Raw genomic sequence first — 13,218 nt, 5'->3', positions numbered from 1 at the left:
TACATTTTAACTAAGGTGCCACAGCCAACAACTTGTTTCCTTATGGAAGCAATTCAGGAGGCTGCAAATACCCAGGCAGATGGCAAGTTGGAGGTTTCCCTTGTTCTCTTTGTACTCCTGAAGTGGCAGCTCTCACAGTCCAGATCGTTCCCTGCATGTGGTCCAGGTAGGATCACGATGCCCTCAATTGAAGACACCATCTCACAGTTTTCTTAGATCAGTAGATTCAGCAGAGTGGAGCCTGATGAAAACAAGCAAATAAAGGCAGCAAGTAAAGGGTTTTCAGTAAGTAAAGGGATTTCAAGTCTATCTCAGGAGCAGTTTGGCTTGTCAGCACATATTATGTATACCTGTTTAAGAAGGCCAATCCTGTGAAATACTCCAGGGTAAAGTAAGATTTGTGTTTCATGCTGTTTATTCAAGGTCTTACTCCATGTGGCTGTTTCAGTGTAAGTCTTGGTTTGGTATTATACCCATGGAATCATTCAGTCCTCAGGCTTATTCTGTTATTAGACAGTCATTGTCATTCACCTCAGAACAGAGCAGTTACACAGAGTTGGTGTCATTTGCTACACAGATGGTTAATCTGTGAATTCAGTGCTTAGCTTCTAGCAGTGACCTTGGAAAAGGTACTTGCAGACACTCCTGGTTTCATCTGCCCACAGAGGATATTTCTGTTACAGAAAAGAAACCTCTCCTTGTCGTGTGTGTTGTAGAATCTGTTCGGAACACGCCCAGCACAGACACCATGCCAGCTTCCTCATCCCAGACCTGTGCTGACCACCAGGACCTGGAAAGCACCACAGGGTCCTACCTGGCTAACGCACAAGAGGAGGACTCGGCTCAGAACCTGCCCACGGCCCACGTGCGTCCTTCCCACCCGCTGAAGAGCTTTGCAGTGCCAGCCGTTCCACCTGCTGGTTCCGCGTACGACCCTGCGCTGCCCAGCACGCCCCTGCTAACGCAGCAAGGTGAGCAGGGAACAGCGGGCACAAAAAGGGGGTTTTAAGGAAAAGAGAGAAGCTCCGAAAGGGTGAGGGGGAGCGTTGGGCATCAGAGGAAATATGCCAGAGGCTGGGGTGAATTTTGTCTTTCAAGGCCCTTTTATCTGCATCGATAAGCAAGACAAAATGTCAAACTCGGTACTCCATAATTCGAAGTGCTTATTTTCCTCTAATAGAATCCTTTTTATTCTCCTGCTTTCAAGAGCTTTCTGGACAGGCAAAACAATTCATTATCTGGTACAACTGTGGTATAACCGTGTAACACTTTATTTTAAGCTCCTGCCCATCCAGTTCACTCGGTGAAGACTGCATCGATTGGGACTTTAGGAAGAACTCGACCTCCTATGCCCGTGGTAGTCCCCAGTGCCCCTGATGTGCAGGAGACCACCAGGATGCTTGAGGACTCAGAAAGTGTAGGTACTCTTAGCACCGCCAGGGGCTTTCTTTGGCAGTGCTGATCAAACTGTGGTGAATCTCTCTTTAGGTGACACTTGGAAGCTTTAGTGATGTCTGCACTGAGACTGTCGAAAGGATAACAAGTCCTCTGACTTCCACCAAGCGCTGGTTAACCCATATCCAAAACCGTAGTGCAAATACTTTGTACACAAGGCAGTAAATTCAGAGAATAGGCACTTCAGTTTTCAAGTCCTTTCTGAATCTGAAAGTTTAAGAGCATGCCTTCATTCCTAGTTACACAGTACCTAATTTTTGCATTCTTCATAGTACTCTGTGCCTAAGGGAGCTTTGGTTTATGACTTGGGCTTCCATACTGGAGCTGTAGTGCCCTACATGTCTTGGTTTTGCCTGCCTCTCTTGATATAAAGAGCATCTTTGTCTGCAGACCTGAAGGCCTCCAGCAGTGCCTTTTTGCTCCCTGTACAGCTGAAGATGATGTATTCATGCTGGCTTTGAGATGTGAGTCATTTCGCTTGGGTTTGCCAGCATACTGTGCCTGGATCCTATGAAAGTCCTGCAGCTGCAGGTTGCTGCACTGCTGCAGAGCAGCCAGAGTGTCACTGCAGCTGGAAGAGTTCGCATTAGTGCCAGAATGAGCCTCAGCCTCAGGGTGATGAGCCGTCTCCCCACATCTGGGTTTAGATACTCATATAGGAGTGTTCTGATTTTGGGGGGAAAATGCATCCAATTGTTGAGCTTCTTTGGAGGCAGCTTTTAAGAAAAGGAGAGGTGTTGGGCATCAGGCACTGGAAGAGCTGTTTTCCATTGAAATTGCAAGCCAAAAACTTACTGCATTACTGGCACAGGAAATGCTGATCATTATTATTACTTCTTGTTTCTTTCTTGCCCTTTCCTTTTGTCACCCTCTTGCTTTCCTTTCTGTATGCAGCCTTGATTTGGTGCACTTTTGCCCTTCTGTCTTGTTGTCATTCCTACTTTATTCTTTTCCCTCAGTTGGTACCAAAAACATACTCGTTAGTTTATTCATCAACTTTGTAATACTGAGATATGGCCATTAATACATTTCTTCATTAATAAGTACAGGCTGCAATCAGCTGAGCAGCAGCCTGAATATTAGACTCTAGCCATAAGGTCTAATAATGGCCTTTAAACCTACAGAGCAGAAACTATGAAGCAGGTTCTGATCTGGCATCAGCAGAGCTGGCATTGGAATACCACGAGCAGCCTGGATGCTGCCTATGGAAGTGGTGCTGAGAGAGCAAAGAGGGTTTGGAGAAAGGCTCCAAGAATGTAAGGGCTTGAAAACCACACGGTACTGGGCAAGACTTGGTCAGCTTAGGAAGGGTTTTGAGATGAATCAGTTCATGGCATCTATCTGCATCCATGCAGTGATGGCAGAATAGAGTCATAGATAGGTGTAGGTTGGAAAAGACCTTTGAGGTGATCAAGTCCAACTGGTGATGATGATAGCTGTATCAGTATAGCTGCAGCTACAGAGATGAGGCTAAAAATGGAGTAGGATTTTAGCAAAGCAAAATGATTCTCAGAGCAGTTCTCCTTTGACCTTTTTTCCAAGTAAGCTGGGAAGATGTTTCTAAAATACCTACTTTGGTTCAAAGGAAGCTGTTATCTCAAAGCAGGAATTGATACAAGGAAAGCAGATAAGCTGGTCACAGCCTTAAAAGTCAGTGAAACTATGAATCACTGCTGCAAAGAGATCTGTGCTTAAAATAGAGACTTGTTTCAAGTTACTAATTCCTGTAACTGTCAATAAATCTGTTCCTGCTTATTCATGTGTCAGGGTCACAATCTGCTCCAGAATCACTGACTGTTTCTCGTTACTTCTTGCTCTGTCCCTCTTCAGAGACAAGAGGTTACCCTCAGTCACTCTTTCCATCTCCCACAGAACTATGAACCGGATGAGCTGACCAAAGAGATGGCCCACCTGGAAGGACTTATGAAGGACCTTAATGCCATCACTACAGCATGACCGCCCTCACCGGGACATGACTCCAGACAGTGTCACAAGTCTTGGGACTCAGCCTTGGAACACAAGGAATTGTACAGAGGAAAAAAAAGAGAAAAAAAAAAGGAAAAGAAAAAACAAAACTAAAGGAAAACCAGAACGAGGGACAGCCCATGGAAATGGGAACCAACCAGCGTTTGGGCTACAGCTGGTCAAAAAGAGATGACCCTTCTTGTCATCGTCCTGCAATGAAGTCTTTGCCAAGTTGAATTCCAGTGACCTGCTGAGACCGCGCAGGGTGGGATGCAGCAGGCTCAGCTCCAGCATCCAGACTAAAGGAAAGAAAGTGGACTTGAGGGTTGTTTTATTTCTGGTCAGGTTTTGTCTCAGTGGTGTGATTGCCCTGCCTTTTCAGTGTTGGACATTGGCATTTATGTACAATTTTATTTGTGTTTTTATTTTAACTTTTTTTATAAAAAGGAAAAAAAAAATTGTAATAAAAAAAAAGGAAGAAGAAGAAAAAGGAGAAACTGTTGTTTTCCACAGCCTAGACTGAAGTTTGACTGCTTGTTCTATCGTGTATGGAAATTCATTGCCAGTGTGGGTTGTTCTGTTTTGTTTTTTACCCTGCGTATTCTGACGTCCCCTTCTGGCAGTTAATCCATGGCCTTTTTGGGATGCTGCACTGCTCTTTGTAAGCTTTTTTTATTATTTTTATATTATAATTATTAAAAGCCTGACTTTCTCCTCTCATCACTGTGAGATTCCCGCTCTGTTTGAATTGAAATGTAATTTAAAAGGCTTGTTTGTCGCTTTTTGTGCCGTTTCAATATTTTGAGTGGGGGAAAAGTAGCTGGGGAAGGGGAGGGGATCCAGTGGGAGGTTTCATTATTGTTGATTTCCTGTCTTTCTCCATGGACCCGAAAGACTGAAGAAAATGATAGCATCTTCTGTAACGTCCTTCCGTGGACCTTCAGCATACTGTGTCCCTGGTTACTGACTTGCAGTGAGAGTCTCATTGAGAAACGTTAAAAGTCCTGATTCCTCCTGTAAAGTAAGGTGAATCCTTGTGTTCAGATGACACTGCAGCTTGCTTTGGCTCTGTTGTGTTGGTGGTAGTGGACAGTTCTCCTCGTGAAGCTCTGACGTGCAGATGGAGCTCACCGAGCCGGGAGGCAGCAGCTCCTCACTGGCAGTGCTTAGGTTTGGGCTGTGGGGACCTGTTCTCATCAGCACTACACCGTATCGTACTTCTGAGAACACTGCAGATGTTCCCAGTGCCACTCAGTTGAAGTTCTGGCCCAGGCCATCTAAACAAGAGCCCTTCCCTAAGGATTCCTCAGAGACAGAAGCAAGGCAAAAGTGTATTATTTTTACACTTCTGGAACCAGTTGAGATGAAAACCGGTGTTAGTGGCTGGGGTGCCGGCGCAGAGCTGTCTGGAAAGGAAGGGAGGATACAAGGGAACTCCTGTGTGAGGGGAGGAAAAGGGGGTTTTCTTTCTCCCTGGCTTGAAGAGAGGGACTGTAGTTTAGCCATTTTAACAAGGCCAGGTTGGACAGGGGCTTGGAGCAAGCTGCTCCAGTGGAAGGTGTCCCTGCCCGTGGCAGGGGTTGCAGCTGGATGAGCTTTGAGGTCCCTTCCGACCCAAGAAGTTGTCTCTGGGCAGTCTGTAACAGGTTGCCCACAGAAGCTGTGGCTGCCCCATCCCAGCAGACATTCAAGGCCAGGCTGCATGTGGTTCTGAGCAACCTGCTCTAATGGAAGGTGTCCCTGCCTGTGGCAGGGGTTGGAGCTGGGTGAGCTGTGAAGGTCCCTTCCAATCCAAACTTGTACTCTGCAGTGATTTTAGGTAAAAAAGAAAATGCATTCAGCTGCCTGAGGAGCTCGTGTGCCATTTCACCTTTAGGCTGAAAGGAAGCTCACAAGTTACTGACTCCTCCTGAGCAGTCAGATGTGGGAGCTGGGACGTGCAGGTAACAGGCATTGCAGGCGAGAGGTGCTGCTGCTGTAGTCCACAGCATCTCTGCTGGATGTCTGGACCTGTTAGAGCAGGAAGAGGAAATGCTGTCATCTGCTTAAATTTAAAACCCAAGAACTTTGCTTCATTCCTGTCCTTTCATCCACCCGAGTAAAGCTCTGGGCCTGTTTTCATGGTCTCTGTCAGCAGAAGGGAGAGCTGAGAAATCCCCCAGAGAGCAACAGGGCTTGGGTTGTACTTTTACATCCTTTCTGTTCCTGGACTCCTTGTGGCATCGCTTCTAGGACATTTGCTGGGTTTCCTTCCTGAGGGGGAAGGAAAGGAAATGAATCAGAGCACCACAGGCCACCCGGAAAATGATGATTGGAACTTTTAATCAATACAATTTGGGGCAAAATAAGCTATAGAATATGTATTTAAATACTAAAATCCACACCTTGTCCTGAAAGGGGGGGGGGGGGGGGGGGGAAGGGGAATGTTTTCCTTTGCCTATTTTTTACCTATACCCAAAGAAATGCCATCCTACATACACAGTGTTCTTAGCTGGTGGGTCTTTGTGAATATTCCTTCTGTATAACACCATGAATGTTAATATTGGCATTGAATTTGGGGAGGGGGGAATATTTTTAATGCTAAAACAACTGTTCAAAGTTGGTTTTTTAAGGTTAAAAAAAAAAAGAGGAAAAATCCACCACCCATTCAGTTCAGTGTACAATCTGTATTGCACTTTTTCACATTTTAATGCTACGTTTTCTTACATCCCCTGTGATTTTCAATTCGGGACATTGTGTATCCTTGTAGTGTCATAGTCAAGCTGGTAAGTGACAGCTTCCCCCAGCCATCTGGGGGGAAACAAACCAAACCTGTATATTGTTTTCTGATTCTCATGTAGCCTGTTTGGAGGACTGCTGTAGATGTCTGCCTTTCTGTACCATTTCTTTGCTTTCCTGTAGTATTTGCTGTATACTCGATGGCTTTTTTTTTTTTAATACCTTCATGTTTATGATTTTGTATTGGCCATCCAATACACGTTTTTTAATCCAACCCCATTCTGGTCTGCTTGGAGAGTTTGTTCTCTTTGTAATGATTCCTGTACGTTTTTTCCTTCATCTGCGGGGAGCAGCGTTGGTATTTTATTGTCCCTTTTCCCTTGTGCTTTAGTAGGTTGTGTCCTCCAGAGAGAGAAGAACGATTCCCTCCTGCCCCATCTTTGGGCAGACACTGAGCGTGTAGCAGCTTTCTGGTTGACTCCCCTTCGTTTCAGAGCTCAACAGTAAAAGTATCACCTTCTTAAAACCAAGCATTAGAAAAAGAGGGGTTTAAATAAGCAAAGGGCCTTTAATAGCCTCAGTAAACCAGTAAATCACAGAAAACCACTACTGAAATTCTTAGAATATAGCACTTTCTGTCCATAGAGTTTAAAGCGCAGTAACTGATGTCCTCAAACTAACTCCAGACTCTGCCTTTCAGTACTACAGCCTCACACTGACCGTCAGCCACTCTCCCCTGTTACTTGCATCCCATGTTCGTGGCAGCCTCAGACCATTCCTCACCCTGAGCCCTGCACACAGCAAAAGGAACTACTGCACTGGTTTTACCCCTCGCTATTTTGCTAGTCACATCTTCCTGGTCACTCATTAAATTGTGCAGCCACACGGAGGTCTTGGGTGGGAGCTGGGCCCTGGAAGTCCAGAGGGATGCCATGATCCTGAAGCTGGTCAGGACTTCTCAGCCATGCCAGCACTGGTGGGGTGTGGGCATGTGTGTGCGTAGAGGAGAGGAGAAATAGGGAACAAAGACATCAGTCATTGTGGTGGGAGTGTCACAAGGCATCTGAGATGCAGACAGACAAAGTGGATATAGACAGAAAACCAACCCTGTCCTCTAAAGAGCCGGGCTGGGTCAGCCTGGAGAAGAGAAGGCTCCTGAAGGGGAGACCTCAGAGCAGCTCCAGTGCCTGAAGGGGCTGCAGGAAACCTGGAGAGGGGCTTGGGACAAGGGATGTAGGGACAGGCCAAGGGGAATGGCTTTAACCTGCCTGAGGGGAGACTGAGATGAGCTCTTAGGCAGAAACTCTTCCCTGTGAGGGTGCTGAGGCGCTGGCACAGGGTGCCCAGAGAAGCTGTGGCTGCCCCATCCCTGGCAGTGTTCAAGGCCAGGTTGGACACAGGGGCTTGGAGCAAGCTGCTCTAGTGGAAGGGGTCCCTGCCCGTGGCAGGGGTTGGGAATGGATGAGCTCTAAGGTCCCTTCAACCCAACCCAGGCTGGGATACTCGGTAACCTCTAGCTTTAAAAGCGAGCATTCCTTGCTAGGTTCGCTGTGCTGCTTGCATTGCACATCGAGCCCGATGAAAAAAGCACCGGTTTAGCAAGCAGCCCATTTTGAGGCCGGTAAAAGCGGTACCTGCTGGGTATTGTTCCCTTCCGCAGGACACTAGAGGGCAGCGGTGACTTGCTGCTGAACACAGCTGCTCAGCAAAACTCCTGCCTCCACCCTTCTTCCACCCACCTCCGAGAGGACACATCCCGTGTTCTGTACGGACACTGCGATACTCTTAATCGACAAATGCCGAGCTGCGGTGTGACTCTAAAACCATCCGTAAGCAGGCACAGCAACATTCCTGCCTCGGAAACAGCTTACCAGCTCCCCAGCGTGATGGGCACCCTGGAAGCCAAAGGGACAGTCATCTCAGCAAGGAAATGCGCAGGGGCTGACAGAAGCAGGACCAGCAGGTTTGGAAAAGGAAAGCCAGTGTGGAATAGTGGCAACACGTACATGAGCGTTAAAAGCAGGAAAAGCCTGAATGTGATGGGAGTGCCAGGCGGACACATAACCTATTCCCTGCCCTTTAGTCATTGAGAATCAGCTGTTTCCAGGTACTTCCCAATTCCAGCTCCTGTTTCCCAACCTTCTTCGGCACTGCCTTTCCTCCAGACCTCCTCTAGAAGTCCCCTGCAGGGCAGCGGCCAGGAAAGCCAGCTCCGTGGGGCTGCAACTCAGAGCAAGCACTGACTTCCCTCGTGGTTCGTTAGGACGGGTTTCTGTGTCCCATCCAGGGATGTCTCGGGACATCCCACCCTCAGTGGTCACTGGCTAGGGGGATGCTGCAGGGTGCACTGCCCACAGGGGGCTGGGCATGGTGGCACTTTAACCTCAGCCCTCCCATTCCAGACACAAATGCACCAGTAACACCACTGCCCGCCTTGGAAACATGATGTAATGCTGCTGTAACATCTGCAAACCCTCCCCACTTGAACCAGACACTGGAGAGCCCTGGTTACAGTACCCTGCACTGCAGAGGCTGGGAGAATGATGAGATGTGCTAGAGATGCAGCGCTAAAATCATCACACGTTAACTTAATCCAAATCAGCAGTACTCACCCTTAGTGGGCTCCATTCAAGGGAAGACTCGAGTGTCAAATGCTCCTCTGCCTTGGGGTTTTGCTGTGTCCCTTTTGCCTTCCTTCATTTTAGGAGTAGCCCCATTTGTAACCTCAGTTGCCATCCCCCCCGTGGCAGAGCCTCTGCAGCTGGAGCTGGGACATTCAGAGGCACATGGTGGGAAGCCCTGACCCTTAAAACCCTTTCACTGCAGCCAGAGCTCAGCCTCCCAGGTCCCACCCTGCAGAAGGCCAGGGGAGCCGGGGTGTGGACACCCAGGCCTGGGGCTGCAGCACCGCCCGGGGAGGGTGCAGGACGCAGAGGTTGGTCCTTGGGCGCAGCAGAGCCAGGCTGTGACCAGACACGTGCAGGGAGAACCCGGGGAGGGGGTTCCCCAGTGGAACCGGGCATGGCTGCGTCTCCCCCCGCCCAGCATCCTCCGGATCCCAGCCTGGCGTCCTCGTACGTGAGGAGAACACCAGAGCCCGTTCCCCCCCACAGTCACCATGGCAACAGCATCCACTTCATCCGGCCAAGGACGGCGGGGCCGGGGCGCTCCCCTCCTACACGCGGGTTTCCCTGGCAGCTGCTGCCGGCTCCCGAGGCGCAGCCCGGTGCTGCGCTGCTCCGATCGATCTCAGCGCCTGCAGGGAGGACGCGGAGCCCTGTAACGACAGAACCCTGCCACCGGGAAGGACACGGAGGTACCGCAGAGAGCGGCTGCCAGGGAGAGCTCCCCCCGGGTCTCTGCAGCACCTCCGGCGACACCCGCGACCCCTGCGCCAGCCCCACACAGCCCCGAGGGCTGCCCCACGTTATCCGCACCCTGCCGAGCCCAGGAGCGGGCGCAGCCAGATGAGGAGGAGCTTCACAGGGGCTCCTCCTGGACCCTGCGGCACCGCTGCCCCCCGCTGCTGGTGGAGTGGGGCCGGGGCCCTGGTGAAGCTGGAAGGATGATGCACTCTGACAGGGGGCTGGGGGGGAAATGCTGCCCAGTCCTAGCACCAAACCTGGTGAAGGGACCCTAAAGACGGGGCACAGGGCCCAGTTACCAACACACTGCAGCACACGGCACCTTCCAGACCCTTTCACTCCAACCGTATCCCCCAGGGCCACCTCCATGGCCAGGGCAACAGAATCCCCAGCGCCGACAAGGTGCAAGCACAAAGCCTTTCCTTCACACGTGCTCCCAGCAGCCTCCAAACGTGAGCTTTGGATACTGACCCACTCACATCCCACCACCCCTAACCAGAGCTGCAGGAGCCTGCTGCAATGAGCCAGGGGCTGTAAGGCTGGAGCCTGCCCCTGAGCTCCACCTCCCACAGGTGCTTCCCATCCCCATTCCCAAGGCCAGGGCCTCTTCCCAGGTTCAGAGCATCAGCCTGAGTGCCCAGCCCAATGCTGCTCCTCACCTGGGCTGGGTCTGGCCCCTGGCCTGGCTCGTCTGTGGGCTGGAAACAGGGCAGGGGCTGGGCAACAGTAGAGTTTAGGTGCGATGGAGGATGGAGCCCTTTCCCTATGCCTTGTTTCAGGTGCTGTGTGAGCCTGGCTGTGAGCCACTGAGCTCCAGTAAAACCCAGCAGGCAAAGAGCAGCATCCTGACAAATGAGAAGTGGATGCTGGGTCCCCAGTGCTTGTGACTCACTGGCTCTCAGAGGATATTCCTCAGGCCCCGGGGCACGGGTCTGCCTGTTTTCATGCTGCTTGAACCAAATTCAGATTGTACTTTCCAAACCCTGTGATTTTGGAGACCACTTTGCTGGAGGCAGGGAGGAAAGTGTGTGTTGTGTCCATGCACAAAGTCCCTCCAGGTCTCCTGTTCATCCCTGGGGTATCTACAGCTTCAACCACAGAATTCTGGGGTCACACTTGAGCATTGATGGTAGGGCTGATTTAAAGCTACTTTAAGCATCTTTCTAGAGATAAGTGTATATGCCCTCATTGCTACAGCTTTTGGGAGCACAAGGCTTACAGTGATGTGGTACTAAATCATTGCCACAAACCTTGAGCTGCAAGAGGGCCCTGAAGCACCAGGGGGAAGGTTGATAATCTATCAGGGACATGGCTCCTGTCTGGCAGTGCAGCCATCGGTACAGATGTGGTGGTGGCCAGGGGACCTGTGCTCCTGGCAATACATCCAGGCAGCTCCCGGGGGGAGGAAGCAGATATCCTTACAGAGGAGCAGCATGGAAGCCTCTCCTCCATCCTCCTCCCACATCAGCCAGGCCCTTCTGACTGTGGTGGACCTGCTCCAGCAGTGCTGGGATGTGCTGTTCTCCTCACCCCATGCTGGGGGTAGGAGCGAGCTCCCTCCTCCCAGGTGGATGTTTCCAGGCTGCTGAGGAGAACTGGAGCATCAGGAATAGCAAAGAGCAGCTCCTACCTCCAGCTCCCCAACACGTCAAGCAGAGAGGAGCTGACAGTGATCAGTGTGCACAGGGCTGGAGCTGACAACATCCTTTGGCCACAGTGGGCACTTGAGAGCCAGCACCGGCTCTGGGGAGGGCTCTGATGGGCCCCACTGGTCCTGCACGCTGTGTCTGCAGAGCTGGAGGGGGAGCATGTGTTCTCCTGCAGTGTGGGTGAGCCGCAGCCATTCCCATCCCAGCTGAAGGAAGCTGCAAAACCACAAAATAAAAGGGAAGGGAGGAAAAATGACCCCTGAAGAGCAGGCTAATTAATTTTCTAATTCATTAGCAGCACGGGCAGGGGGAAGAGCTTTCCAGAAAGGGGAAGGTGTTTAAACACGTGACGCTGGGAGATGCTAACTGCTCAGTGCTGCAGGACAGCTTCAGGCAGCTCCCATTCCCATTTCCATTCCCATTCCCTTCCATGCATAGCCTTGGAGGGGGGATTTCTGGAGGAGGTGGCCCACAAGGTCCTGACGTGCCCATTACAACAAGAGGTCACGCAGCAGAAGACCTACAAAGGACATGGCATTTGCTAGGCTAAAACTTCCATTTTAACCTATCAAGCTGTTGTTCCTCCTCCATTAAAACAAAAGGGCATCTTCTTTTGAGAGCCTTCATTCAATGTCTTCCCTAATCAGGTGCCTGCTAAAAGGTGACCTGAGGAGAAGAGGCAGTGCTGGTGATTGGGGTCAGATGGCAGCTGCAGGCTGAAGGCAGCTGCTTGGCAAGGCCTTCTTCAGAAAATCAATCTACCTTCCTGCAACCCGAAGTGGCAGAACCAAGCTCAGGTTTTCTTCCCTTGATTTGCCCATAGTAGATGGCACCATATTCAGCTCCATTAAAATCAGAGTTTAAAGTCCCCTGAGAGCAGAGGCAGGGCTGAGGCCATTGGAAAGGACCCAGAACTGCCTCTGAGGCACCCTCAGCTCCTCCCCAGCTTCACTGAGGTGCTGCTGAGAGCAGAAAATGCTCACCCAGGATCACTGTGTGTGCCCCCAGGGGCTTCCCAGCCCAACGCCTTCAGCAGGGAGCACACTTGGGGCCTCGGGCCTCAGCACTGAAGGTCTGTGCTGAAAACCGGGTGGTGCTGAGCTGGGACTCGGGGCCAGGACCTTAGCATGTCCATAGCTTCTCCCCTTTGTTCTCCTGTCGCAAAAGAGGCGTTCAGTCAAGCCTCTGCCTCCGCAAAGAGGGGGTAGAGCTGCTCACATTGTGCCTAAGTGCCTTGACATCATTTCTGCACATTGCTGAGTGTAGGAAGGAGCTCAGAACCGAACAGACTGCGGGTCACAGCCTGCACAGCCAAGGGGGCACCTGCACACATCAAACCTGGCTTGACAAACCGTGGGGAAAGGCAGAAATGTGACCAAAGAAGGGCACAGCTGAGAAGCAGCAGCAAAACCACCTCCAGCTCCTGATGGTGAGTGGGGTGGGCAGCCCGAGTGGGACAGCTTCCCAAGGGCTGAAATCCCCAGGAACAGCCATGGCCAGGCTGGGAGTGGGGACAGGGAGAACTCAGAGGAGGTGGTGACACTGCCTTTCATCCACTCTGAGCTGTGCTGGGTCTTCACAAGGCACTGCAGGAGAGGGAGGGGTGATCAGGAGGTGGAGAACCCGCTCTGTTTACAGAGGGTGACTTGGCGCTGGTACTGACCAGTTTGCTCCCTACAGCCCGTGCACAAGCATCATGACATCTGAGCATGGTCTTAGGTCTTAGGTCCTTTCAATAAGGAGGCACTAACACACATGCTAAACCAGTCAAACCCTTCAAAGCTTTTAAACAACTGATGGGGCTTCTCCAGAGTGTGGAGCCAGGGCCTTGCTTTGGTCAGGGAAAAGCTGCCTATGCCATCCTCATCCCCAGTGGCCTAGAGCAGGGACGTGGTACTGGCTGTGATGATGAAGCTAAGCCCTGTCATTGACTCCTATGCAGTCTCATGCCTGTCATGAGGACCTCATGGTTACTGTATTGCAATGATCGCCTCTGCCCACAGGAAGGGCATGAGATCCTCCTGGTGTAGTCCTGCCCACCCTTCTGCACCTGCAGCAGCGGGGCT

General features: G+C 51.0%; 1 protein-coding gene across 9 annotated transcripts in view; it reads left to right on the top strand.

Annotated features, from left to right (window-relative positions):
• NEO1 (neogenin 1) overlaps positions 1-4,140 on the top strand; it is a 187,922-nt gene extending 183,782 nt beyond the window's left edge. For 8 of the 9 annotated variants that reach the window (XM_061447366.1, XM_061447365.1, XM_061447368.1 and 5 more), the window contains 3 exons: positions 717-971; positions 1,281-1,417; positions 3,328-4,140. In XM_061447366.1, coding sequence (XP_061303350.1) covers positions 717-971; positions 1,281-1,417; positions 3,328-3,411 — 476 coding nt within the window. In that variant the 3' untranslated portion in view covers positions 3,412-4,140. Of the gene's footprint in view, positions 1-716; positions 972-1,280; positions 1,422-3,327 lie in introns of all 9 variants that reach the window. The other variant, XM_061447364.1, reaches the window with a different exon arrangement.
• The last annotated feature ends 9,078 nt before the right edge of the window (positions 4,141-13,218 follow it).

Source organism: Pezoporus flaviventris, unplaced genomic scaffold, assembly GCF_033815535.1.
Source record: "Pezoporus flaviventris isolate CSIRO_AGI_PZ_B2104156 unplaced genomic scaffold, CSIRO_AGI_Pfla_v1 ptg000006l, whole genome shotgun sequence".
Classification (NCBI taxonomy): domain Eukaryota; kingdom Metazoa; phylum Chordata; class Aves; order Psittaciformes; family Psittacidae; genus Pezoporus; species Pezoporus flaviventris.
The sequence above is the reverse complement of the archived record's forward strand: the minus strand, read 5'-3'. Positions and strand labels throughout refer to the sequence as shown.